The sequence below is a fragment of the Leptidea sinapis genome, chromosome 30 (assembly GCF_905404315.1).
Source record: "Leptidea sinapis chromosome 30, ilLepSina1.1, whole genome shotgun sequence".
NCBI classification, from domain to species: domain Eukaryota; kingdom Metazoa; phylum Arthropoda; class Insecta; order Lepidoptera; family Pieridae; genus Leptidea; species Leptidea sinapis.
In genome coordinates, this window is record NC_066294.1 from 3,778,774 (window position 1) to 3,804,115 (window position 25,342).

General features: G+C 34.8%; 2 protein-coding genes across 3 annotated transcripts; one reads left to right on the forward strand and one right to left on the reverse strand.

Annotated features, from left to right (window-relative positions):
* The first annotated feature begins 3,208 nt into the window (after nucleotides 1–3,208).
* Nucleotides 3,209–5,184, forward strand: LOC126973913 (pre-mRNA-splicing factor Syf2-like). Its single transcript, XM_050821284.1, has one exon. The coding sequence runs from the start codon at nucleotides 3,413–3,415 to the stop codon at nucleotides 4,109–4,111; it is 699 nt and encodes a 232-aa protein (XP_050677241.1). The 5' UTR covers nucleotides 3,209–3,412; the 3' UTR covers nucleotides 4,112–5,184.
* On the reverse strand, nucleotides 5,080–25,182 carry LOC126973866 (uncharacterized). 2 transcript variants are annotated; one of them, XM_050821221.1, is made up of 5 exons: nucleotides 23,451–25,182; nucleotides 22,979–23,194; nucleotides 17,610–17,771; nucleotides 12,437–12,484; nucleotides 5,080–12,320 (listed from the first exon to the last, which is right to left on the reverse strand). In XM_050821221.1, the coding sequence occupies exons 1-5, from the start codon at nucleotides 24,700–24,702 to the stop codon at nucleotides 12,295–12,297; spliced, it is 1,704 nt and encodes a 567-aa protein (XP_050677178.1). In that variant the 5' UTR covers nucleotides 24,703–25,182; the 3' UTR covers nucleotides 5,080–12,294. The 2 variants fall into 2 exon arrangements, with proteins under 2 accessions (XP_050677178.1, XP_050677177.1); XM_050821220.1 differs by lacking the exons at nucleotides 5,080–12,320; nucleotides 12,437–12,484 and having other exon boundaries at nucleotides 14,586–17,771.
* Between the last annotated feature and the right edge of the window lie 160 nt (nucleotides 25,183–25,342).

Here is a 25,342-nt window from a genome sequence, read left to right on the forward strand (position 1 = left end):
TTAATATCCCACACCCTTAATATCTGGGAAAGAGTGATTAGCAGAAGGCTCCATTTAATCACCAGTGTGACTGAAAACCAATGTGGCTTTGTAAATGGTAAGTCTACCACCGACCGCAATCCACACAATACGAGTCCTTATAGAGAAAAAAAGGGAGAGTAAACAAGATCTAAATATGGTCTTCATAGATCTAGAAAAGGCCTTCGATCACGTCCCCAGAGATCTCATTTGAAAGTCCCTGCGAGCTCAGAACGTACCAGAATGGCTCGTACAGCTTGGTGATGGACATGTACAGAGAAGTTAAAACTAAGGTGCGCAGCCCCGCTGGTCTGAGTGACCAATTTGACGTGGAAGTCGGCGCGCATCAAGGTTCAGCTCTCAGCCCATTACTGTTTAACTTAGTGATGAAACACATAACAGTAGACGTACAGAAAAAGCCACCGTGGAACATCTTGTACGCAGATGACATAACCCTCATTAGTGAAGACGTCGAGGAGCTACAGACCACACTAGAACAATGGCACAGTGCTTTGGAAAGTGCTGGACTGAGAGTCAGTAGACAGAAGACTGTGTATAGGCACTGTAACTTCTCCAACTCAACACATGGCTCCATACAACTCCAGAACACCCCACTCAAAAGGGTAGAGTTCTTTAAATACCTTGGCTCTATCCTGACGAGCGACGGCACCATAGAGCTCCACGTCTCCAACCACATTAACGCTGGCTCGATGAAGTGGTGGGAGCTTACAGGCATGCTGTGTGACTCTAAAATGCCCATTCCAATAAAAGGTAAAGTCTACAAAACTGCCGTAAGACCAGCACTGATGTACGGCCCGGAATGCTGGCCGCTTAAAAAGCAGCAGGAACACAGGATGCATGTCGCCGAGATGAAAATGCTCAGATGGTCTGGTGGCGTCACTTGCTTGGACAAAGTGAGGAATGAGCACATCCGCGGCACTTTTAGAGTCAGGTCAATCCCAGAAAAGCTGTCGGAGACTAGACTGAGGTGGTATGGGCATGTCATGAGGCGTCCAAAAGATAAATAATAATAAAAAGATGTTCAAAAAGCCCAAATAGATCCGCAGACGACCTAGGACAGAACGTCCTGGCGAAGACTGATTAGGAGAGCCGACCCCAACTAAAATGGGATAGTGCGAGGATAAAGAAGAAGAAAGAAGAAGAGACAAATGTAATCTTAGATGTACTCTATTTTTTCCGTATTTTATATGTATTTGAAAAATAAGTCACAATTTTTGTTTTTTCATGTTCATGGAAAGTCCTGCTTTTGGACTCTTGATCAAGTAGTTATTGCAACAATAGCTTTAACTTTCGAGGGCAGTCCGACAATAGAACCAGATCATTTGCAAAGCGTAGGCAGTTTAATTTCGCGCCGTTTATGTGAAGTCTATTTTCACTTCAATCTAAATCCCTGAAGATAATCTCCAAAACTGCTCAGAACAGTTTGGGTAATATAGGGGTGGACTCCTAATTCTATTTTTGTCGGAATACTCGCTCTTTTACTGTTTTTTTTTTCAATCTAATTTGCGCTGCAATTCTGGCATAAATATTCTTCAAAATATTTATATATTTATGATATGATATGCTTATGTTCAATGGGTTCAAAAGCTTTGTTAAAATATAAAATCCTAAATAATAGTTATTATTGTATTCTTTGGTTTATTTTTACACGATTTGTGTAACACAATTTGTGTATGTGATTCACTATCGAAAAATTGTTTCGGAAACCAGCTTGTTCTTTTGGTTGATTTTCGTCGAGTGTAGTGGATGATGGAAGCCGTACTGTCAATCTCTGACCAGCATCCCAAGAGCCGGTTTTTAATCGACTCCATAACATTGGAGAAAATATAGGTAATAATAGCAATGGAGCGGTAGTTAGATGCCTTCCTTCATTTCGGGACTACAATGACCGGCAAAGACCGAAGTACCGGCACTGATTCCAGGAACAATTACCACCCGCCCGAGTTAGGGAAGAAAGGGAGCCTCCTTCTTAATATTGTACATAGAGTTATACTATTGTATTGTGCACTTCAAAATACAATTATTTTGCAAAAGAAAAGGCGGTATGATCAACAGAGTCTAGCCCATAATGGGCAAATAAAAAAAACTGATGAAACTCAAAAAAATAATAATTATTGTGAATTAAATTGATAGTAAAAAAAAACCCCATTTGTCGCATCACCGCTCTTTGACAACACTTCCCTAAAAGCCTCGCCTAGTATCGGAATACTGGGTCTTGAAATCTCGAGCGATTGCCAATTCCGTGGCCATCTGGAGGGAAAAGCCAAATTGGCTTCAAAGAAACTGGGTGTCATTAATAGAGCACGGCAATACTTCAAGCCGGCCCACATTCTAGCGCTGAACAAAGCGCAGGTCCGGCCACACATGGAGTATTGCTGTCATCTCTGGTCTGGCGCACCCCAGTATCAGCTCGATCCATTTGACCGCGTGCAACGCAGAGCAGCTCGAATTGTCAGGGACCCAGTACTCTGTGAACGGCTGGATCACTTGGCGTTGCGTAGAGACGTCGCTTCATTGTGTGTCTTCTACCGCATTTATCACGGGGAGTGTTCCGAAGAGCTGTTTTACCTAATTCCTGCCGCCGAATTCCACCTTCGCACGACACGCCACAAGTTAGGATATCATCCTCACCATCTGGATGTGTGGCGGTCCTCCACAGTGCGGTTTACAAGGAGCTTTCTTCCACGTACTACAAAGCTGTGGAATGAACTTCCTTGTGCGGTGTTTCCGGGACGATACGACATTGGTACCTTCAAAAAAAGCGCGTACACCTTCCTTAAAGGCCGGCAACGCTCCTGTGATTCCTCTGGTGTTGCAAGAGAGTATGGGCGGCGGTGATCACTTAACAACAGGTGACCCGTACGCTCGTTTGTCCTCCTATTCAATAAAAAAAAAATAGTAGAAAAAAAAATCTAGTATCCGTATTCCGTCATCCGTAGTATCTCCTTTAAAGTCTGTGTTGTATTCTGTGATTAAATTAATAAATAGACGAGTATTTAGACCTACCTTGAACTTTCGTGGACTAGTATTTACTATAAAGTTATTTAATTTATATTATTAATTATTCGTCAGACTAAATATTGTAGTGCTCTGTAACTAATGTCCTCTTTCTCTGTGATTATGATCTTGTGTTGACGTAGTGATTATATTCTCTTTGTTGTGTCGTAAACAAAGAGAAATTAAAAATTACGTTCACGACGAATTCACGTAAAGTCTGAAATCTGAATAAATTTTCTAGATATATAGTTCAGGTTCAGTTTTTAATATTTTTACTGTAGCTTTGTTACATGAAGGGACAAATGTTTGTTTGACGGAGAAAAATAGATCGCATAGTTTATTTTTAAAATCATTTTTATTGTTGTTCAAAAACAACATGAGCACCACTGACACATCAGCTTCCAAAGAAATGTCCTTTGCCGAAAAGCAGGCTGAGCGAATGAAAAAATTGCGCTCCTTACACAACGCTCGAAATGAGGCTCGAACGCAAAATCACCAAGAAGTCGTCGCCGAAGAAGCAAGAAACAAGTTACCTTCAAACTATGAAGCCAAACGAAGACAAGCAGAATGGTTAATGGATGATCAAACTAAACGGGAAGAGGCTTCTAAACAAGGTAAGGATTACGATAGAGTGAAGCTTTTAAATATATCAGCAATAGAAGCAGAGAGATTAGAAAGAAAGAAGAAGAAAAAGAATCCTGATCAAGGTTTCTCAACATATGAACAAGCAACAGTGAGACAATACAATAGACTTGTAAAGAACATGCCACAGGCAGATATGGAACAATATGAAAAACAGAAAGAGAAATATGGCGATGCATTTTATGGTGGTCCAAATGTTATTATTCATGGCATGCATAAGGATAGAAAGGAGGCTGTTGATAAGATGGTAGACGATCTGGAAGGACAAATTGCTAAAAGAGCGAAATATTCACGTAGAAGGACACACAATGATGATGCTGATATTGATTATATCAATGAAAGAAATGCTAAGTTTAACAAGAAATTGGAAAGGTTTTATGGTGAACATACAGCTGAGATTAAACAAAATTTGGAAAGGGGAACTGCTATATAAATATATATAATTGGAAGGAAATAATAAAATTGGTTGAACTCTGTGTCAATTTTAGGTTAACAATAAAAATATCTTCTGTCATTGATGAGATTTAAGGCAATAATGATCATCAATTCTTGCCATTGACATGTTAAATATTTTAATTTTAATCCTACTAACCTGTACCCCCTGATGATTCTGCGCCTTAAAAATAATAGGTCTAGGGATGTTATTTCTTGAGATAACTCAAGAAAAGCATGTGTTTGGACTCTTAGTCTCAATCCATTAATAACTTGATCTCTCTCTCTCTATAATGACTTGAAGTCATGTCCACACTTTCAAAGGACTCTTGATCTGAGGAGAAGACAATATGTACTGCACAAGTATTGGGCCATTAAGATCTATGCAGGTGCTTTGACCCCAAACTTTAATAAAAAACAATTCTATAGTGTAATTGTTGTTGAATATATCTTTAAACAAGCAATTCTTGTATATAAATATATAATCTGAATCTCAGAAATAGCTTCAATGATTTTAATGAAATTTAGTAAACAGGTTTCGGGGCTACAAATCGTTCTAGCTAGGTTTCAATTTTGCAAAAAACTGCTACAATAACATAGAATACAAAGGTAAATTTCGCCACTATATATTACAAAACTATAATAGTTCAGATGGGACATTGGGTGATCCTGACTCCAGTTTGAATCCAGATGTCCTATTAGTTTATTTATGTCCAAGTTTTGTACCTATAATAATTTGCCACATTTTTTGATAATAAACAATAATCTGGATGTCTTAAAACAATCTGAGCTTGTACAGGACTAGATAGGCTAATAAAAGAAAATTGATGAACTGAAGTTTTTATAAAAAAAAAATGGATTTCATATGGTGTATTCTTATTCAAGATCATTTAGGTTTGGTTGTAAGTAATCAGAAGTTTTACCTTTTAATTGCATTACACCTCAGAATACATAAATAATAAACTAATATAAGAATGAGCACATTTTTATTTGGTAACATACAATCTTCTTTATATGTATAAAATATTTTGTATTACAATCTATTGTACACTTAGCATATACATTTTCTTAGCATTGTTGTTTTATTTTTACTTTATTTGAAAGTTTAATTGGTACTGACAATAAACCTGCATAGAAAACAGTCAATATTGTTATTCTAAATGGCTGGTTTGTTACACGGACGAGTAAAGAAAATAAGGACTCCATGTCACCTAACATAACAGTGAAGCATCAAAACAAGCCAGTTAACGTGTAAATACACAGACCCACGCAAAACACACTAAAATAAGCCGTTCAGCCGCCATTATGACATCTGCCATTGTCTGTGACTGATCAATTTGCGTCGCAAGAAGTAATTTTAAAATGCTGCCGTGTATTGAGAAATTGTGTAAAAACAGTGCTAGGATACAATAAAAGTGTCAAGGAATTACCTTCCACAGATAAATAGTTTTTATCACTATATTTTATAGTATTTTCATAATACAAATTAATTCGATGTTTGAGACAAAACCTCCGCTTCGCGTGATAGTAACATCCGGTGTGACCGGAAAGTAAACGGGGACTTTACTCGAAAAATAGGGTAATCCATTTAATAGTGTTCTAAGTACATAAATCATTATCTGTTTCTAGATGCAATGATAACAGTTCTGTCTTTAACAATTTTTTTTAAGTAGTGTGGAACACTATTTCACTACGAGTATCGTTCTCATCTTTGATCTGGTGCATCCGAGTATCAGTTCTAAACATTAAATCTACATAGCTACTTGAATTGTCGGGGATCCAGTACTATGTCAAAATTTCCACCACTTGTGTATTTACTTAACAACCAAATCACTATAAAACATAGTTATTTGTTCTATAAAAATGTACATAATTGATACCACGTCAGAGATAAACAAACGAAATGAATTTTGAGTAGGTATTCTTAAAATAAGAAATGTTTTTTACATGTTACATTTTAATATCAGTTAAGACAAAAATACTACAAACAAGACATGGGCATAGGAATCAAACCCCCAATCTTTACTTTCATACTATGCCTGGGATTTTTATTATAGGATACAATCTAACAGAAATTAAAAAATCGGAGTTAAAAGTAATGTTGCTATATTACTATGACTAATAACGGGACATAATTTGTGTTATCTGGTATCCCCCGTAACTGCACACACACACTAGCATAAAGGTGCTTCACGTGTTAATATCACGGCGCGGAGTCCTTATTTTTTTACTCGTCAGTGGTTTGTTATTGTGAAGTTGCGAATATTAAAATTTCAGTCTTACAATGCTTTGTAGGATAAGCAGGTAATGTGCCGGAGTCTAAAATTATCCAAATTCTTAACAAATATAATGTTCCTCACACTTTAATAAATTTATAGAGTTTGGGTTCCCGATTTTAAGTGATCACTGGTGAACCTTTATATTTCCTGATTGTGGAGTAAATGTTTCTTTGGCTAAGGAGGAAGCCCTTTTTTATAATGCTGAGTACAGAAAAATAACAAACAGCAAAAGATGACAAAATAAAATTTCAATTTTAATGTTTACGAGTTTGAAACCTTAGAATTTTTATGTCTAGATAGGCTATGATAGCTGTGAAAACGTCGAAAAAAATTGAGTTTACCTCTATTTTGATCAATGCACACACACTAACACAAAGTGTCATACAAAATACAAATGTGTGTAAGAAGCTCGTGAGAGTAAAAGTGTTCTGTGGTAAGAAGTAGCTTGTCACACATACTATCATACCTTACCTGGCCTATTTTTATCGGTTGTCTAGACACATAAACTCTCTGAGTTTGAAACCATGTCTTTATGAAATTTGAAAATTTTAATATATTTTGGTGTAATGTTATAAATACTTATAAATCCAGCAAAGTAGAGCGGGAACAACAGCTAATGCAAGTTGTTATTTTGAAGTGTGTCTGATCTCATGTCACTAAGAATGTACGTATAGCCATTGCAGGCTTGGCATGTAAAACTTAAGGAATACGTTATTTGTTTCTGTAAAATTGTGTGGTTTTTGGGCTTATAGTGTGCTAAAGAATTATCCTGTATAACATACCGAGTATACTGGACATCTTGAATAAATTACCTACTATCCAAATATAAAAATGGTTTATTTCAAATAGGTTCTGGAGCGTGGAGATCTATAGCCACTAAATGCTAATTTTCTTTATTTAATTGAATTTCGTAAGCATCTAGCTTGAACAATTTTGTTGTTTTAATGGTCTTCAATGGTTGTCTTTAATTTGTTTAATGGTAGATTCAGTAATATTTATAGTGATAAAGTTTATTTGGCTTATTTCACTCTGAAATCCTGAGGGCAAGGTACATATTATTACGTAGGTAGGTTCGTCACATTTGAGAAATATGCATGTCACAAAAAACGAATCAAAAACATAATCCATGGAAACAAATGAAGCTCGGTAGAATTAACAATAGGGGTAAGTTATTATCGAGTAAGTACATCTTAATATTACCTAATTGAGTAATCTGGGGTCCTTTCATAGTGGACCATTTTTTTGAGAAAAACGAAGCTTTTTTTATGTATGCATAATATAACTTTATACATAGCTTACTTACAAATAATATATCGATACTTTTCATCAACGGATAAAATAGAGGCTTTCTTGCGTACGGTGCAGTTGTAGGCACGAGGCGAAGCCAAGGGCATCAGTAGGTACATCCAATAAGGAATAGCACTTTTTTAATTTAAAGTAATTGTCTCCCGAGATACGGAATCTCGATAGAATTGATTTGAAGTACTCGACTATAAAATAAATATATGTAAAAACTTAATAAATAGAACCTACTAAGAACACAGAGAGCTATTAAAATTAGTTTTTTATAAAAGCTGTCACATAGTTTGTTTATCAATAATTTTTAAGGAGCAGCATCAACGGATTTTCATAGAACGACGCAGTGGCGGCCGAGCCCATTAATAAAAAGGCAAGAAAATGAGGGTAGTAGTAAATATTTTATACCTAGCACGCAGTGTTTATGTAGCTTTGTCATAACTTTAATAAAAATTAACTGCTAAAACACATCATGTAAACAGATACCATACAACTTTACAACCTTTACCAGTGGGAGGCTCTTTTGCACAGGATGCCGGCTAGATTATGGGTACCACAACGGCGCCTATTTCTGCCGTGAAGCAGTAATGTGTAAGCAGTACTGTGTTTCGGTCTGAAGGGCGCCGTAGCTAGTGAAATTACTGGGCAAATGAGACTTAACATCTTATGTCTCAAGGTGACGAGCGCAATTGTAGTACCGCTCCGAATTTTTTAGTTTTTCAATAATCCTGAGCGGCATGCATTGTAATGGGCAGGGCGTATCAATTACCATCAGCTGAACGTCCTGCTCGTCTCGTCCCTTATTTTCATTAAAAAAAATTAACACCGCTCTACGCTCATCTTTATTTACAGTCAAAAGAGATTGAAACTTGTTATAATTTCTTATTAATTATTTCAAACAAATGTTTGTTTATGTTGAGAAAAATAAAAAATTCTCGCGAGTGCAAATAGTGATTGTGGGATAATGTACCTACCGATTTATTTCTGAGGTAACCTATCTTCCAATTCGACATTTATTAAGCTATTGCATAGCTTCTATCGCGGGCCTAGAGCGTGGAGACCGAATCCAGAAATTCCGTAACGAAAATAACCTAACACTTACTTACTAGATCTAGGCCCAGGTTCGAGCCTGGGGTACGTCTTGATTTTTTTTAATTTCTTTATTTTTTTTATCACGTTTTTTAATTTTTATTATGACAAGCATTTTTTTAGTTTCACCTGTCCCGTTGTCTGTGTGTAATCAAATCTTGCAAGTAAAATTTTACTCACTTCCCGTTTTTTGCTTTTTTTTTAAATTAATTTTATCAAAAAAGAAATACTGCATAAATAAAATAAAAAAATATTATAATTGCATAAGTTGATAAAAAATGCTATGCAATAGCTTAACCGCGGCAGTCCCCGAGTGCCACACGTCTTTTTATTTCAAGGGAGATACATATTATCATACTTGCATTAGGCAGATAGTTTTTTAATAATGTATTTCATAACCAGTAAAGGTTTTGAGTGTATTCACAAGTTTTTTATGTACTTGGTCTACAAGTATCAAAGAGAGATAAAGATTAAATTCATGATTTGTTTTGTACAAGTAGGCCTACGTACCAGCTAGGTACATTAGATTGTTATTTGAAACAAATTATTTATTGAAAATGATAAATTCTATTATAAGATTCAAATAAAATCCAAATAGCGAGTGCAAGCACTGATTTAAATTAATCCTTATTTACTATTTTTTTTACTAATTATATTTTACTTTTACTAATTATAATTACTCAAGTAACTTTATTTGTATAGTTATATATATTTTTTTCACAAGAGACTAGTAATTAAAGCACAGTTCGCTTTGCTTGACGGTACAATAATGTCAAGCTCGTTTGTAAAACACTTCCTGCCCTTCTGCGATGCCTCGGGTCCAACGTTTGCGCCCGCGCCTGTCCACACTATTATAACAAATTCGGTAAAAAAAAATTGAGCGAAAGAGAAAGATTGTGTGACGCCAAGTGAAACAGAAGGCAGACCTTTTGTTTGCCGTTGTTCGTTGTATGTGGACTGGCCTATAAAACGCCATTGACGGGCAGCGAGTGTTTTACATTATTCTTATAGATATTAGAACACTGACACCGATTTTCCTATAAGTAATTACATAATTTTGTATAACGATTCATTTAGTTTAATTACATTCAACTGTTAACATTAAAGTTTCTCTTGTATGTAAATTCTGCTGTTTTTCATAACAAATTCGTAGATATTAATTTAAACACTTTGTACAGATTCAAAGTGTTGTCGTTCTACAATGATGTGGCAAGTAATGTAATCAACTACATAAATTACTGACATCAACTATATCACGCAAGTCGCAATACCTATGCAAACAATTCAGTCAACTAACTGAAGTGAGCGGGCGCCGCGCTGGGTACTGAATGCTCATTGGTCAGGTAATAATAACAATGTATCGTAAATGATTGCTACTGGTTAGAGTAGATATTTATTCCTAGTTTTGTTCTTGAGAAATTTCTCTCTAATAAAACTCGTTATATTACACTTTGAATATTTAGTACGGCAGGCACTCATTGAAGTAAGCATTTTATTCAAAATCACTTATTGAACGTCAAAAACTACCACCCATTCAAAATAGACTGCCTCAGACCTGAAAAGAACTGGCGCAAGAAATTAGTGGGCTTTTTTTTAAATAAAAATATGGATCACAAGAAACATCTGTCACCAGACTGGTATCATTAAGAAAATCGTTTATGTTTTAATTACCTTTCCCACACAAACGTTTTTTTAACAGTTCATTTAAATTTCGTAACATATTTCAATTTCAGTTCAAGATTTGCAGACAGCCACTGTAATCACCACAACTTTAATCATCTACGAGTGTTATTATATCTAGTAACACTGGATGATTCAAACGCTCTGAACAAGACAAATATCGAATGTTCAATGTCTTGGTAGCCACTCAATAATACACTTCTTGAATCTCTGACTTTGTCTTTGTAAACTTTTTTAAATATTTTTCTATGAAGTGACAAATTCAAATTAGATAATAATTCCAATGACGTTCTAAACATATTTAAGGACTTATCATTCGCAGTCTGATAGCGGACCGGCAAAAGTGTGCAGACAATATAAGCACACTCCTTAGTGTGTCAACTGTCACTGTCCGTCATTTCGTCTACTGTGTCATTTCTGAACTGAATAAATGTTTTACATTGCTACTTATTGACCAATAATATTTTAAACAACTGGAGTAAATGCGGCAATATATCTTATAGCAGTCGATGCTTAAGGTGTAATTTTTTGCATGTTCCATATTTTGGCTTTGTTTTTATTGGACGTGATATGTCTATATGTATAACACGTCAAATTGAATATTCAAACTAATATGTAATTCCAAAGATGAAAGACAAGCTTATTTCAATGAGAACTTTGCAGTAGGTGTGCAACTTTGAAAGTTATGCAAAATAACCTTTATCAATGTGAATAAATGGTTTTTAAATACGCATGTTCCATTTTCATTATAGATACAGGTAGTGTTGGAATCATTTATTCACTGACACTGACCTGTATAAATACCACTGGACAGGCTGTTCCATATGTTTGACAGCAAATTTTTTGTGCCTATTTGAAGCGCCACTTCCGAGCGTCTAGAGGACTAATTTTGACGTATAATATAAATGGCTGCGAAGGAACGTACTATACCTACTCTAACTAACTCTAAGTATTTTTACAATTTGAATTAATTTCGTTCGTTTTCCGTGTTATTTATACTTCAACAATCAACGTAATAAAGTACACATTTTTTTTGTAAATAGTTTCCCACCATCTATGTTGGTGGTATCCATTAGGTTATCATCACTAGTTTTAGTACCGCAGACTCTCGCTACATGGCCAACAGCGCCAAAATGCGAATATCAAACAGGCACAAAAGAAATATTACTTTTGTGTTTTAACAGCCTATTTATATTTATAACACATATTCATCAGCGCAAATATTATTATAAAAATACGCAGAATCGTCACAATGAATTGATATCGTTATACTTATTTCTCTATAATTACTAGATACTAATATAGTACATTTATTAGCTGGCATCTATCGTTGCTTTATTCAGTTTCAATAAAATATTTTACCTAATTTCTTCTCGCTACGAACTTGGTAGCTACAGGTTTATACAGATATAAATAACAATCTATAAGTCTTACAGCTAAACATATAATTTTATGGATGACAAATCTTCCTATCCACCTTAAGTGCAGCAGCGTGTAAATGTAAATAACAATAAGTTATTCGCATTTGGTACGATAGAGCACTCAATGGGAATAGGAAAGAGCATAATATAAGACCCTTGATAATGCCTTTCGAAAGACCAACTATTCACATGACACTGTCATGTTACTTTGAGCTGTTAAAAATACTTAATATCTTATCAAGGCATATGTTCTGACGTCACTTCCCCGGTATATCCATACAATGCAACCATAGACAACATCCTAATATGGAATGTGCAATTCAAAATAACGACTTAAAAATAAGTCTTACCAAATGCGAATATCACAGATAGTTTTAGCTACTGCACTTAAGATAGAGTAGACCTAATTAACCTTCGTCTCATAAGACCCACGAGCGAACAATTTCTGAAAAATGAGAAAATTTTGAATTGTAATATGCCAATTGGAACCAAACGCTTTTGATTAAACAAATCCAAAAGGTGACCAAGAAAATTTCTAGCTTATAATATTAATATACTTACTTCGGCGACCTGGCATTAGGCGAACCGTTATACCGTCTGGTGAGCGAACTGTGCAGAAAATAAATCCAATTATGTACAGATCAATTTACAGTCGATGAAAATTTAATGCAAAAAACAAACAGCATTCCAAAGACAACACAAGGTTATTTCTTACCTGTTAGGTTTGTGTAAGTATTGTGACATTTAAAAGGATAATTATTAAGACACTTGACTAGACAGTAACGGCGGAGAAATTACTAGTATTATCGTAAATGACAAGTCCTCCGGGATTTATATGTATAGGTAGGTAAGTAACTATGGATAAGACTAAGTTAGTCTTATCCATATTAAACCTTACGCTTGTAAAGCCCTTTAACTTTCAAATTATTTAACTGTCAACACATTTTAATTTGACACTAGCTTTACGACAGTCGTTCAACAATAAGTGAAAACCTCAAAATATAGTTCAAGCCTTAGATAATTATACGTCTAGATAGGGCCTCTTGCTGCTAGACAAGCGATGAAAACAGGCCAGGTTTATTTCTTTAGCGTGCGTGACAAGCTATGTCTTATACTCGCGATTTGTATGTAACTGTGACGTCCCGTACGTGACGTCAAAATGTAAGAGTAGCTCGATATTTTAAAGTGTACTGCTTCAAATATTTTGTCGCGGTAGTAACGGCAAAACTATTGTTTTACAGAGTAAATAACGCGTAGTACTAGAGACTAATAAGCCTCTAGTACGTGAAGGAGCGAGACATATACTTCAAAACAATTAAAAGAAATGCACAATAAATAACGAAGAATACAAATATATCTTATTATTTGTAATAACTCAAAATCATAGTTTATGAAACAAAAGTTCATTTCGTTTTTTATACATTTGATATAACTCTAATATTTATTTAATCTTTAATCAGTTATCACGCCACTAAAAGTGGTTAGTTTATTATAGTACACTCCAATTCTCTAAAAAAGAATCACTTATTCTTTCACATTTTTGATCCGCTTGTCTTTAATAATATGTCATCAATAACACAATATTTTTACTCGTAACTTCGCCTCATTTGAAGTAGGGCATTGTACTGACTTAGTGCAAAAAAGAGGCGACTCTTAAAAATTCTTTTTCATGTCGTGTCCTACCTAGAGTAGTGTGCGCGCATTGTTCAAAAGAAGGTTAACTGTCAACTTCAATTTTTTTTTGACGTTCTCTCAGCTGTCACAGTCTATCAAGACGTATAAATGGTCTAAGGTTCAAGCTTAACTTGATTACATACGATAAATATTTTTTATTGGATTAAACTTAGCATGTTACTTCTCCAAATGCACACGTAGCGAGACGTCGTGATAAATAAATACGTAGGTAGGTAATATTAATTTTCCAAAATGATTAATGACACATTTCAGATATAATTACTCTTATCGCTATGGTCATGGCAGAGCGTTGATTCGTGGTTGTCACGAAGTGTTATCAGCAGATGCATTGCGCATCACAATTTGCCGCCATCTCTCTGTCCGAGATCACTCTGTCCCTTTTCCTCTTTATAACTTTTGTGTCGCGCTTTCTTTAATTGAATGCGTTAACGAACGCAACGTCAATTTAGTTCCGACGTTGTTGTTGAACGCTTTGTGGCACAGAATTATACCCGATGCGGGAAAATAGGATACACAGCGCGCGCTTCGCTATGATCAGGCATACTCACGTGCGCTGTTGTCACGTGCGCTATGACGCATGCCCTTGATCACGCATGCATGAACATAAAAAAAGACGTGTCGACATAGCTATTCGGTTGTTTATACCTTCTATGGACGACAAGACTTTCTATAGACAGAATGATTGCCTCACATCTATGTGTCCAAATAAACTTTGGCGGTAGACGTTGATATCTAGTTCCTGAAGCATTTAGTCAATTGTGCGAAACGCGGTTCTCTAGCACCACATCTACAGAGCGTCTTTCATTTCTTTTCAGTCTCTCGCAATGTCCATGTTTCTGCAGCAATTCTTAATGACGAATCGATCGCCACTAATCTTCTCTCTAATCCATGTCTTAAGTGATAAACTCGAAAAAAAGATTCATTGACACAAGATTGCCGTCAAATATCACACATAACTTAACACACATACTAAAACTACTCGCATAACGTTTAATTACTGAAATAAAATCCTATATTCTCAAAATAACATTTTATTTCATAATAATCATAAAAATTTATCGATCACATTGAATACTTATAAAATCTACAAGTCAGCTTATAAAACAACAAACATTTACAAATAATTAAGTCCTCTTACTACAATATCGAACTACCTCCCTAAGATCACTATTTTAAGGCAATAAAGGGTGTCTCCTGTAAGTTAATACTATAAAATATATTGAAGTTCACAATTTATATTCAATTTTGAACAATAAATATAAATCTTGACGGCTAGGTACCTACTATCCCTAAGTAAAATTCAAATTAAAGACTGTAACTATATGTAAGATTGCCAATAATATTCCTAATTGGGGATCCAAGATTAAAATTTAAATAGATTCCTTCTTTTAGCGTTTCTATAACCGGTCTATGAAACATTTTGATGATCTTTTTTTTCAGTCGGGGATGCTTATTATAATTTTTAATTAGGTGTTTTATATGTAGTTGGAAATTGAGAGTCATGATCGATTGACAGGTAGACAATAAATATGGCTTCTATATATTATTTTAAGCTAGAGATTGGATATCGAATAAATTGAGATTGTCAGAGTGAAAAATAGGTATATAAATTACTAGATACTTTTGAATACTTGACTAAAACTACATTAGAATTCTTCTTATAACATTATTGGATTGTCTGTACAAGACAATTGCCATCAATTTCTTACTAATAAAAAAAAGTAAGCCCATTTGAAACAACCTGATAATTTTATTATTGTGATGTCGTCGGTTCTAAATTCCTATTCATAATAATTGTAAGATTAAAAGCACTTGTGACTTATTATTATTAGTGCATTGTGCCAGGTTAATAAAATACTTCGCAATTACCAATTATTATAAGAGAGACACCCTGAATACATGTAGGTAATTTTGATAAACAGTTACAAATTTCCACTAATAAAAATGAATGTTTGTGATTCATGTATTTATCTACAATATTAAAAAAAATCCTCTAAAGCTCACAATTATTTCATGTGATATTTATATGAAAAAGTTTAAATTATACGGACACCCGGACAATAATATGGATGGACTTTATAATATTATACCTAAAATCTCTATTCTCCTCTTACGGCCTTTAGAGCTAGCCTTAAATGAAAACTTACACATTCCACTAAGGATGAAAAACGGTATATTACACAAAACACAACAAATTACATTATTTGATAAAATAAATGATTAAAACAAACAGGCGTATACACTATACAGCTTTTATATTTTTTTTTTTAACTAATCCAATCTATGTTAGATCTTTCTGTATTCAAATGATTAAGGTACATATTTTCGTACTGTGTTTCAAATATAACGACGATCATGTGGCTAAAACATTAACCCCCCTTATTCGTAATGGTCCGCTAACTTAAAACAGCTGCTATAGAGTGCAATGCTTTAAGTTAGCAGACTATTATGAATAAGGGGGTAAGTTAATAAGTATAATAAATTGTAAATATCAATGTAAAATAGAAAACTTATGGCTGAGTAGACAATTAATTGTATTAAATTTAGCTTTCCAATCTACCAGATGTATTTTATAATAGTCTCCATTGCCTTTCTCATATTCAACAATAGCTGGCTAAAGTAACATTATGTAATAACTTGTCCTCATACAAAGAACAATATTGAATGAAAGCCAGATAAAGATCTCACTTGTCTTTCACTCACATCACACACTCATTCTATTTCATTCATTAGCTTCCATTCACCGTCATTCGTTATATATGGACCAGGTATAACACAAAAAGAATAATTAATCTCAATCAACATAACTATATAATTTGTGATCATAACAGTTTAATAATATATCCCCTGTGTGATTCCTGCACCTTATCAATTACAATCATTAACTAAAACTATAAATTAATGGTATATTCAGGCCGACCATCTAAAATCTATGGACTGTTTATAATTAAAATCTACTTAAGTAAATAATTTCATTTCAATAAAATTGCTAGTAGTGATCCTTCCCAAAATATTCTTTTCAATTGAATTTTGCACTAACTGGAATAAGACTATTTAGATTTTAGGGCATGAATAAGGATTATTATATCAATCAACAATCTTAATATTGTGTACTTATTAGTGTTGTGCATTCTGAGCAATTATAAGTTCTTGAGCAAACTCTATGACTACCAATAATTAATGATAAAATAATTTCTTTTGGCAAGGCGCTTGAAGTAGTCTTTCCAAGAGATCCCAAAATACATGACCAGAAAGTGTGATGTAACATTTAAACCTAATCAATAAATATATTTTCACCTAATAACCTCAATAAGAACATCAGATATTTACCATACTTAAAATTAATGCAGCAATTTTTATTGCCTTTTGCTTATATACATAATATGTATTAGTAATAGTTTTTTCGCATGTTCCAAAAGGAAAAGTCTAGTGTCCTAGATATACTTATTAAATTCACTTATAAATTGGTAAAAAATGGGAAACAGGTTCAGGAATAAATGGACGTAACTCCAGAAAAACCTTCCAAACCACATTCATGTCGAAATTGAGTTATGAACACAAAACTGGTCACGTGATTCATATTTACGGACTGACAAAAAATGGCGGCCCTACTGTCACTCTTTACATGACATCATGACTTAGTAGCCCAATCTATATGTAAGGAATACACTAATAATTATTAAACTTTAAACGCAAATTTCATAAAATGTGATGTTTGTGGCTTAGAACGTTTTTCAGGGACTACGTCCAAATATAGTAAGTGTTAATGTAGTGGAACACACATGCAATAATAAATGTTCACGGAACACACTTGCATTCAACTGTATATAATTGTCAACACATGCAAGTAAGTCGCACAACACTAAACAAATCTAGCCTCTGTTAAGACACGACGGCACTCAAACATTCACCGGACAGCTACCGACCACATTGATAGTGGAATCTGTCACATCAGTCTGTTCCAGATGGTTGGCGCCGCGTCTGTTCCTGTCTCGGAAGGATCCGAATCCTGAATCGTGCGTGGAAGCTGGGGACGTACCTACGAATATCCTGGGCATGTCGCACTCTTCGCACTTGTCGAGGAGCGGGTGATTCCTGAATGTGCACATGTGACACTGCCAGGAGGATGGCGGACGTTGCCCAGTGTAGATATTGCTGTAGAAATTTCCGTCCGCTGTCTCCGGAACGGGCAGCACTCGAGCTGTAAATGTAAAAAAGTCTTGTAAGCGTTGAGGCATGGTTTAGGTCTTTTTAGAGAAGAGATGGATCCATTTCATACTGAACACTATTAAATTTAAATGCTGACAATTGAATTTTGTACTAGTTATGGGTACCATCCTAAAATAAATTAGGGCTTGGCTGTTAGGTGCGGTTCCTCCATAATTATGTAAGAAGACCCCACAAACACTCTTAGTTTCCCCTCAAACATTAATATTTATATTGAATATGTTTCATTATTGCACATTCCGTGGTTCATCCCCTGGCCTCTGATATAAGTTGTTGGTGTTACTAGCCACTGGGGTAATAAATGGTATTTCCAAAAAGAACATGCTCTCACATCAATGGTAGGTACTTATTTATCACTCAGATAAGCCATTTGCATGTTTCTCCCTTCTCATATAAAATTTTAAAGTGACTGTACTTAAATAGTCACTGTACATAACATACAATGACACCCATAGACTTGACTAGAATAACAAAGTTTGCAAGAAAGAATAACTTCTGTAATGGAGATACATAGAATAGAAACATAATAGAAAATGAAAGCGAATCTATTGTTGTACACTTAGTATTTTGAATATCAAATCGTCTATATGTGTGTATACAAGTATTTGATCACACTCTCTGTCTCCAAAAGTGGAAGGCAGGAATTAGGAACTTCCTTTTGGTACGATCCTGAAATAATTTCTTGCCTGGCTTCAACTAGCATCCAAACTTTTATACATCATCTCATGTTGCTACTCTTCACATGGTCCCCTTTTTAAATCATACCCGACCTTATCGTGGAATATACGCCCAGGTCGACCTTTTACAACACATCCATCCACATATTTTGCTTTTCATATTTGTGCTGTCAATCCAAACGACTCCATCATGTCGAGAGGGTAGATGATAGTAATAGGCAAAGGAAGTGAAAAGTAAAAATAATTGAAATGATAAGGATATCATGTAAATATTAAACAAGATAACATATTTATGATTCAAGATAAAATGCTAAGTGGTTTAACATGACATCTCCTCTCAATAATTCTTTGCACGGTTTTATCTATTTCCCAACGAATCGCAATCAAACGATCGTAATTATACTATTTTATGTACATTAGTATGATTAACTATAATTCCTCTATCAGAAAACTGATTAAAAATTTCTTTAACTTTGACAATTATCAACCAGTTTTCGGCTACCACTACGACTAGGTTTATTTTTCGGATCGAAATTTATAGTCAGTACAGCGTTGATGCCACGACGACTAATATATTTTATGGTATATCAGTTACAAATAAGTAATTATGATTACTTGATTGATTACCTACTCGAATTTTAAACGGATGATGACAAAAAAGAACTTAATTTGATAAAAACATGTAAAAACAACTAGCAAAAAAAAACAACGCATTTATCAATAGGAGTGCTCAGAGGAGCTGTCCGGGTCCAGTCGCCGAGTTCCACCACCGACTTGACGTAATGTCACGTCAAAATGCGGAATCCCACCCGCATTATGTTGACGTCTGGTATTGAACAACTACGCGTTTTGCGAGACTCTTTTTGCTTCGCACAGCCACTTTGTGGAATCAATTACCGGCTGCATTTTTCTCCAAACCGATACGACTTAGGGAACTTCAAGATTAGAGCATTCCGCCACCTTAAAGCCGGCAACGCATCTCTTGACTCCGGGTATTGTGAATGTCCATGGGCGGTTGCACGTTATCACGAGATCTTCTTGCCCGTTTACCCTGTCTCATATAGAAAAAACTAAAAAGTTTTTAAAATAATCTGTTGGTAATTATAGCCAAACAAATATATTTGTTATTTGGTATGAACAGGACACGGACAGTGCAGGACGGCAATTTCATAAGTACTATTTGTTTTTCGATCTATTATAGCAGAACCTTGAAATATACATTACTAGCTGACCCGACAGACGTTCTGTAGATATACAAATTATTTAAGTTTTCTTTAGTGTTAATTCCGCCAATATTTGTCTTTAAAACAATTCGACACGTGTTTCGCCTCTACACGAGGCATCCTCAGGACGTGTTGTCTCGCCAAAATCTGGCACGAGACTGAGAGGCGAAACACGTGTCGAATTGTTTTAAAGACAAATATTGGCGGAATTAACACTAAAGAAAACTTAAATAATTTGTATAATTATGGATTTCCGCAAAGTAACGCCTTATTCAATAAATGTTCTGTAGATAGTAAAAAAAAATACTGTTTTATAGGAATTTTGCCAATAATATTTCAAAACATCAAGAATTATTTCGTAAAATATTCTCCCTGTTGTTTTAATGAAATTGTTTCACAGCGGACCTGTCAAACCGTGCGTCATTAAATTCTCTCCATACAAGTATGTCCATACAAAACAAATATTAAAAATAAAAATAATTTTGGGTCCCAAATCGAAATAAAAACTATCCTATCTCTCAAGTTGGACCAAACTGCGACAAACACGCGATGAAGTAATCCCCATTAATCCGTTCATTAGTTTAAGAGTTCATCGAGGACAAACAACGTGTCACGTAATTTACACATATTAAGATTAACATACATTAATAAATGCTGCGGAACTCAAATGCAAGTTACACCCATTGACATTTGTTAAGCAATAAAAATGGAAATCATCTCTTTAAATTATTCAATGCGCAAAAATTCTTCCGACTCATACGCATTGTCTAACCCTTGGGACTTCCTTGCGGTTTTTCCCCAACAAGCCAAGGTCATTCTTATTGTTGACACAACGCAATTATTTTGAAAGCTATAAATTAAATCTTAATGTTATTAGATTTTCACAAAAAATTCTGGTAAATGAAGAAGTAGCTATTTCGTACAGTTCCTTATCGAGCTACCCACATTGTTTCGATTCCTAAAAGTATTGGTGGTGTGTGTATCGTAGTTCGGTAAATCAGGCTACTAGACGGAGTCCGACAGTTATCCAATGCCGACTGATAGTGAAGTCTTTACTACTCTTGGCCTTGAAAAAGCTTATACCCAAGTGATTGTTACCGAAGCAACAGCAAAGTTTGAAACGTTTGCATGTATTTATTATTATTCAGATCATAGAAGGGCCTTCTCGATACTAACAGGAATGCCCATAAAAAGGTACAGAAGATGGCAAAATTACCAATCTACTCTGATGTGTACTGCAAATATCGATATGCTTAAGACTGAATTTAAAGGTCTAGCAGAAGGCAAGGGCAAAAACGCATCTATGGAAGAAATATTTGAACATTTTTTAAATTTATTAAAAACAAATACAAGGTCTTTGAAGATAGTGACAACAAATTCAAAATCCATAAAAACAAGACAGCCAATACAGACTAGGAAACAATTATTACAAGGCAAGAAAAACAAATAAAACTGTATTTAGATATCATAGATTACGAAAAAGATAAACGAGAATATTATAACGAAAGCCTTTAAAGAATTGAACAGAGTAAAAAAATGATTGTCTAGTGTAAAGAGAAACCGGAAATATTACAAGTAAAAGGGACGAAATAATCAATGAAGTCACAGAATACTATATAAATCTGTATCAAAGCAAATACCCTAGAGACATTTCAAGTGAAAGTAAATCTGTACCAAAAATATTAAAAGAAGAAACAATTAAAGCAATGAATTCATAGAAAGCACGAAAGACGCGAGGCTCTGATCAAATCACAAATGAATTACTCAAATATAGATAGAACCTATATAATGAAACTAGCGGATCCGACAGACGTTGTTCTGTTATAAAAAACTCTTGCGTATGGAATTTCTTTAAATCCGTCCGAATTAGCTGATGTCTACTAGGCGAAAGGAATATTTCTACCAAATTTCAAGTCTCTACCAGAGGTTCCAGAGATATCGTGATGAGTGACTATATACGTGGAAATCTCTTATATATATATATAGATTCACGAGACTGAAAATATTCGTAACGAATTGATAAAATCTATCATAATACTGCTACATAAAAAGGAGACAAAAGCGAGAAAGGAAATTACCGTACAATCAGTTTAATGTCAAATATTTACAAAAAAAAATTGTATTATTTTGCATCTCCACTACACTCAACTAAAATCAACCAAAAGAACAAGCTGGCTTTAAGAAAATTTTCAACTATAGATCAGATACATGTTCTTAGACAAATCCTTCAAAAATACAATAAAAACTATTATTTAGGATTCATAGATTTCAACAAGGCCTTTGATACCTTGGAACACAAGTATATCTGGGAAGCATCAACAAGAATAGAAGAATAATAGATTCCAGATGTACCAAGCAAATTAGATTGGAAAAAACAGAAGAAAGAGTCCCCTATAGAGCGAGGAGTCCGAAAAGGAGACCCTATCTCACCTAAATTATTCTCAAAAGCTTTGGAGATGATTTTTAGGTATTTAGAATAGAGTGAAAGTGGACTTAACCAAAACGGTGAGAAATTAAACCACCTACGCTATGCATGATATGATTCTATTCTTTATAGTGTCCACGAAAGTTAGAGCAAATGATGCGACAACTAGCAGATCAAAGTGCTAAAGCAGGACTATCCACGAACACCTCAAAAACAAAAGGCATGATGGACTCTTCAAAACATAAAAAGATGTTATATACGGAACAAATAGAGTATGTCGAAGATTACATTTATTTTCAGGAATTAATACTATGCATAAGGAAATTGATAGGTGGATAGCCAATACTTGGAAGAGATATTGAAAGAAGGATAAGGGTATGCCAATTAAAGAGAAAAGAAAGATTTATAATATGTGTATCTTACCTTGCTTGACCTATGGTTGTCAGGCATGGGCCCTAACCGAACAATTATATAAAAAAAATGTCTGTCAAAACAGAAAGAAGCGTAATTGTAGTGAAAAGAAGTGATAAAGTAAAATTTAAAGATATATACAGTATGACTAAATTCAAAGACACAAAATCAATATGATGAACACTGAAATGGTGATGGTTAACTATATATATAATAAATCCAAGGAGCAAAATTCAACCTATTTCTATGTTTGCTACATAACAATACTCAAACATAGGAATATCCATAATACTATAATATTATTAGTTGCCCATTGCATTCGCAACTAAAGGTTTTATCTCACTACTGCCTGTCAGCCATTAAGTTGGCATAGCGACATCCCATTCATCATGCACGGATGCATGCTAAGAAAGGGAACATATTAGTAGGATTTAAGTGTACTTACCAGTTGTGCCCATTTCAAGGGTCTTGGCAAGCATATCACACTCATCTCTCAACCGTTCCACATAATCCTTCAACCTTTGAGTGGCCATTGGGGTGGGTGGAGGTGCAGCAAGAATTTGGGTCTCCTTACTCAACTGTGCTAATCTACCCTTCTCCTGAGCTAGTGCTGATGCTAAACGAGCCAATCTCTCCTTCTGACGTTCAATTAAAGATTGCTCTGAAAGTTGATTATTTGAATGTACTATTTAAATGGGATGTAAAATTAAGAAAATCTGAAACTAAATTAAACTTAAAATTGTAAATAATAATTTGAATAAATTAATATGTTACAATAAAATTTGTAAAAGAGTTTTATACAAAAGATAAGCTTTTAAATGGTTTCCTAACATAATATTTATAACTTTAACTTTAATTCCTATAAGTGCTTTTAGTACCTAACAATTTGAAATAAAATGTTAAAAGGCCCAGCATACCTCGACTAGGTGGGTCAGGTGCAGCCCTAGCAGGCCTTGGAGAATCTATTCTTGAAGTTGGTGGTGGTGGTGGCGCCCTGCGTCTTGGGGGTCTTGCAGTACTAGGGCTTACAGTCACTGTCACATGCCCCTCAAATCCGTTATCATCATCATGATTATCTCGAACAGGACTTGCCATATTTGATGTGGGTGTACAAACAGTCAGATTAACAGATGTTATAGCTCTTGGACTCTCATAATCATCCAACCACAAATCACTGTAAGTGCGACTCAAGTCCATATGACAGTTGACATTCACAGACAAATTTAGAGGATATCCCCTGTCCTGACGCTGAGCAGAGTTTTTATTATCTTTGCTCTCAGTTTTAGGAGCTGATGACACAGTATGAAAAGTCTCAGCTTCAGGTTGCGGTTTTAAACCTTCATTAAATGCAATATCTGGATTAGGTTTTATGAAGTTTAATGTATTCGGTCTCTGAGGCTTAGTCTGCTGTTCTAATTTTGGTTCTTCTTTAGATTCCACCAGTGATTCTTCTTTCACTTCCTTCTTAGGTTCTTCTTTATCTTTCTTTATGGTCTTCTTTTCTTTAACACAATCTAGCCTCTCATGTAGGTTTGATTTTATTTTATTACTCTTTAATATTCTATAATTTGTAATTTCAGACTGTTGCGCTTCTGTAACATGTTCTGGATTTGCTTCCTTTGTTATATTACCTTGTTTTTCATTTGTTAATTCCAGATCACTGGGTGAATCTGCATTGTATTTGACAAAACAATTATCAAGATTCACAATTGCTACAGGAGAGTTTACAGCCTCCACTGGTTTCTTCTCCACTATATTTTGGTTATTGTCAGTGCTCAGTTCAAGGTCATCAAGTATACTTGTGCTGATTAATGCAGTTTGTGGTGCTTGGCAAGTTACAGATGTCACATTTGTAGGTCTTATGATATCATGCCTCACTATAGGCTGGTTACGACACTTAGGAGGTGGATTGATTTTTAAGTTGTTCAGTTGGCGCGCTGCTGCCAAAGATGACCCATGATAGGCATGTGTTAGGGAGGTTTTGACTTCTCTGAGGAGATGATTCTCACATGCCTTCTTATCGTGGCAATATAATTCAATTGTATTAGAAACAACATGATCAGGTACGCCGGGGAATTTTTGTTTTAACTCATGAAACAATTGCATCAATGATATATTGGTGCATGCACATTGTGAAGGGTTTGCAGCGCTATCGGAGGGGGCAGACATCGCCGCCCATCCTCGCGCAAAACCACCTCCGCGCCGCGAACTTTCTCTCACTAAACTGGTAATAATTTTCGCAAGTTCACCGATAAAAACTGGGAAACATTATAGCGCGGAGTTGTAAAATGTCTCTTTACTCTTGTGACGTCACGAACACTAAAATCACATCATACGTTACGTATTCATTACCAGCTCTTGCTGCTGGAAACGTTCATGACTAGTTAAAATTCACTCGACACACGCAACTAAAAAAAGACGCAACGAGACATCAAAGAAATTTTGTATCTTTTGTTATCATTATAGCACAGTTATTTTTCACCACACAATACATGGATAGGACCACTTCAAAACAAGAAAATATAAAAACCTCGATAGTGTTACTGCGACGCACTTAATTATTTACTTTTAGAATTAACACATTTATAATTTCCAAACCATATCCGAAAATAAAGTTACGAGAATCACAGATTGAAATTGGTCAATCTTCTTCCATTTTGATTCTAGATTAGTGCTTCTATAGTCTATTGATAATGCAGTTTATTTTTATCTCACCCACAGCACGAAATTGTAAGACTAATGTAATCAAATTTATTCAGAATTTGAGGAATTTTCAAGCATAATGGTGTGTATTATGGGTTTAATAAAA

Coding starts and splice junctions, on each gene's coding strand:
- LOC126973866 (XM_050821220.1), bottom strand. CDS start 24,702: ATGTCTGCCCCCTCCGATAGCGCTGCAAACCCTTCACAATGTGCATGC. Junction 23,195..23,450: donor ACCTGACCCACCTAGTCGAG/GTATGCTGGGCC, acceptor ATCAACTTTCAG/AGCAATCTTTAATTGAACGT. Junction 17,772..22,978: donor CCTTGAAATGGGCACAACTG/GTAAGTACACTT, acceptor TTACATTTACAG/CTCGAGTGCTGCCCGTTCCG.
- LOC126973913 (XM_050821284.1), top strand. CDS start 3,413: ATGAGCACCACTGACACATCAGCTTCCAAAGAAATGTCCTTTGCCGAA.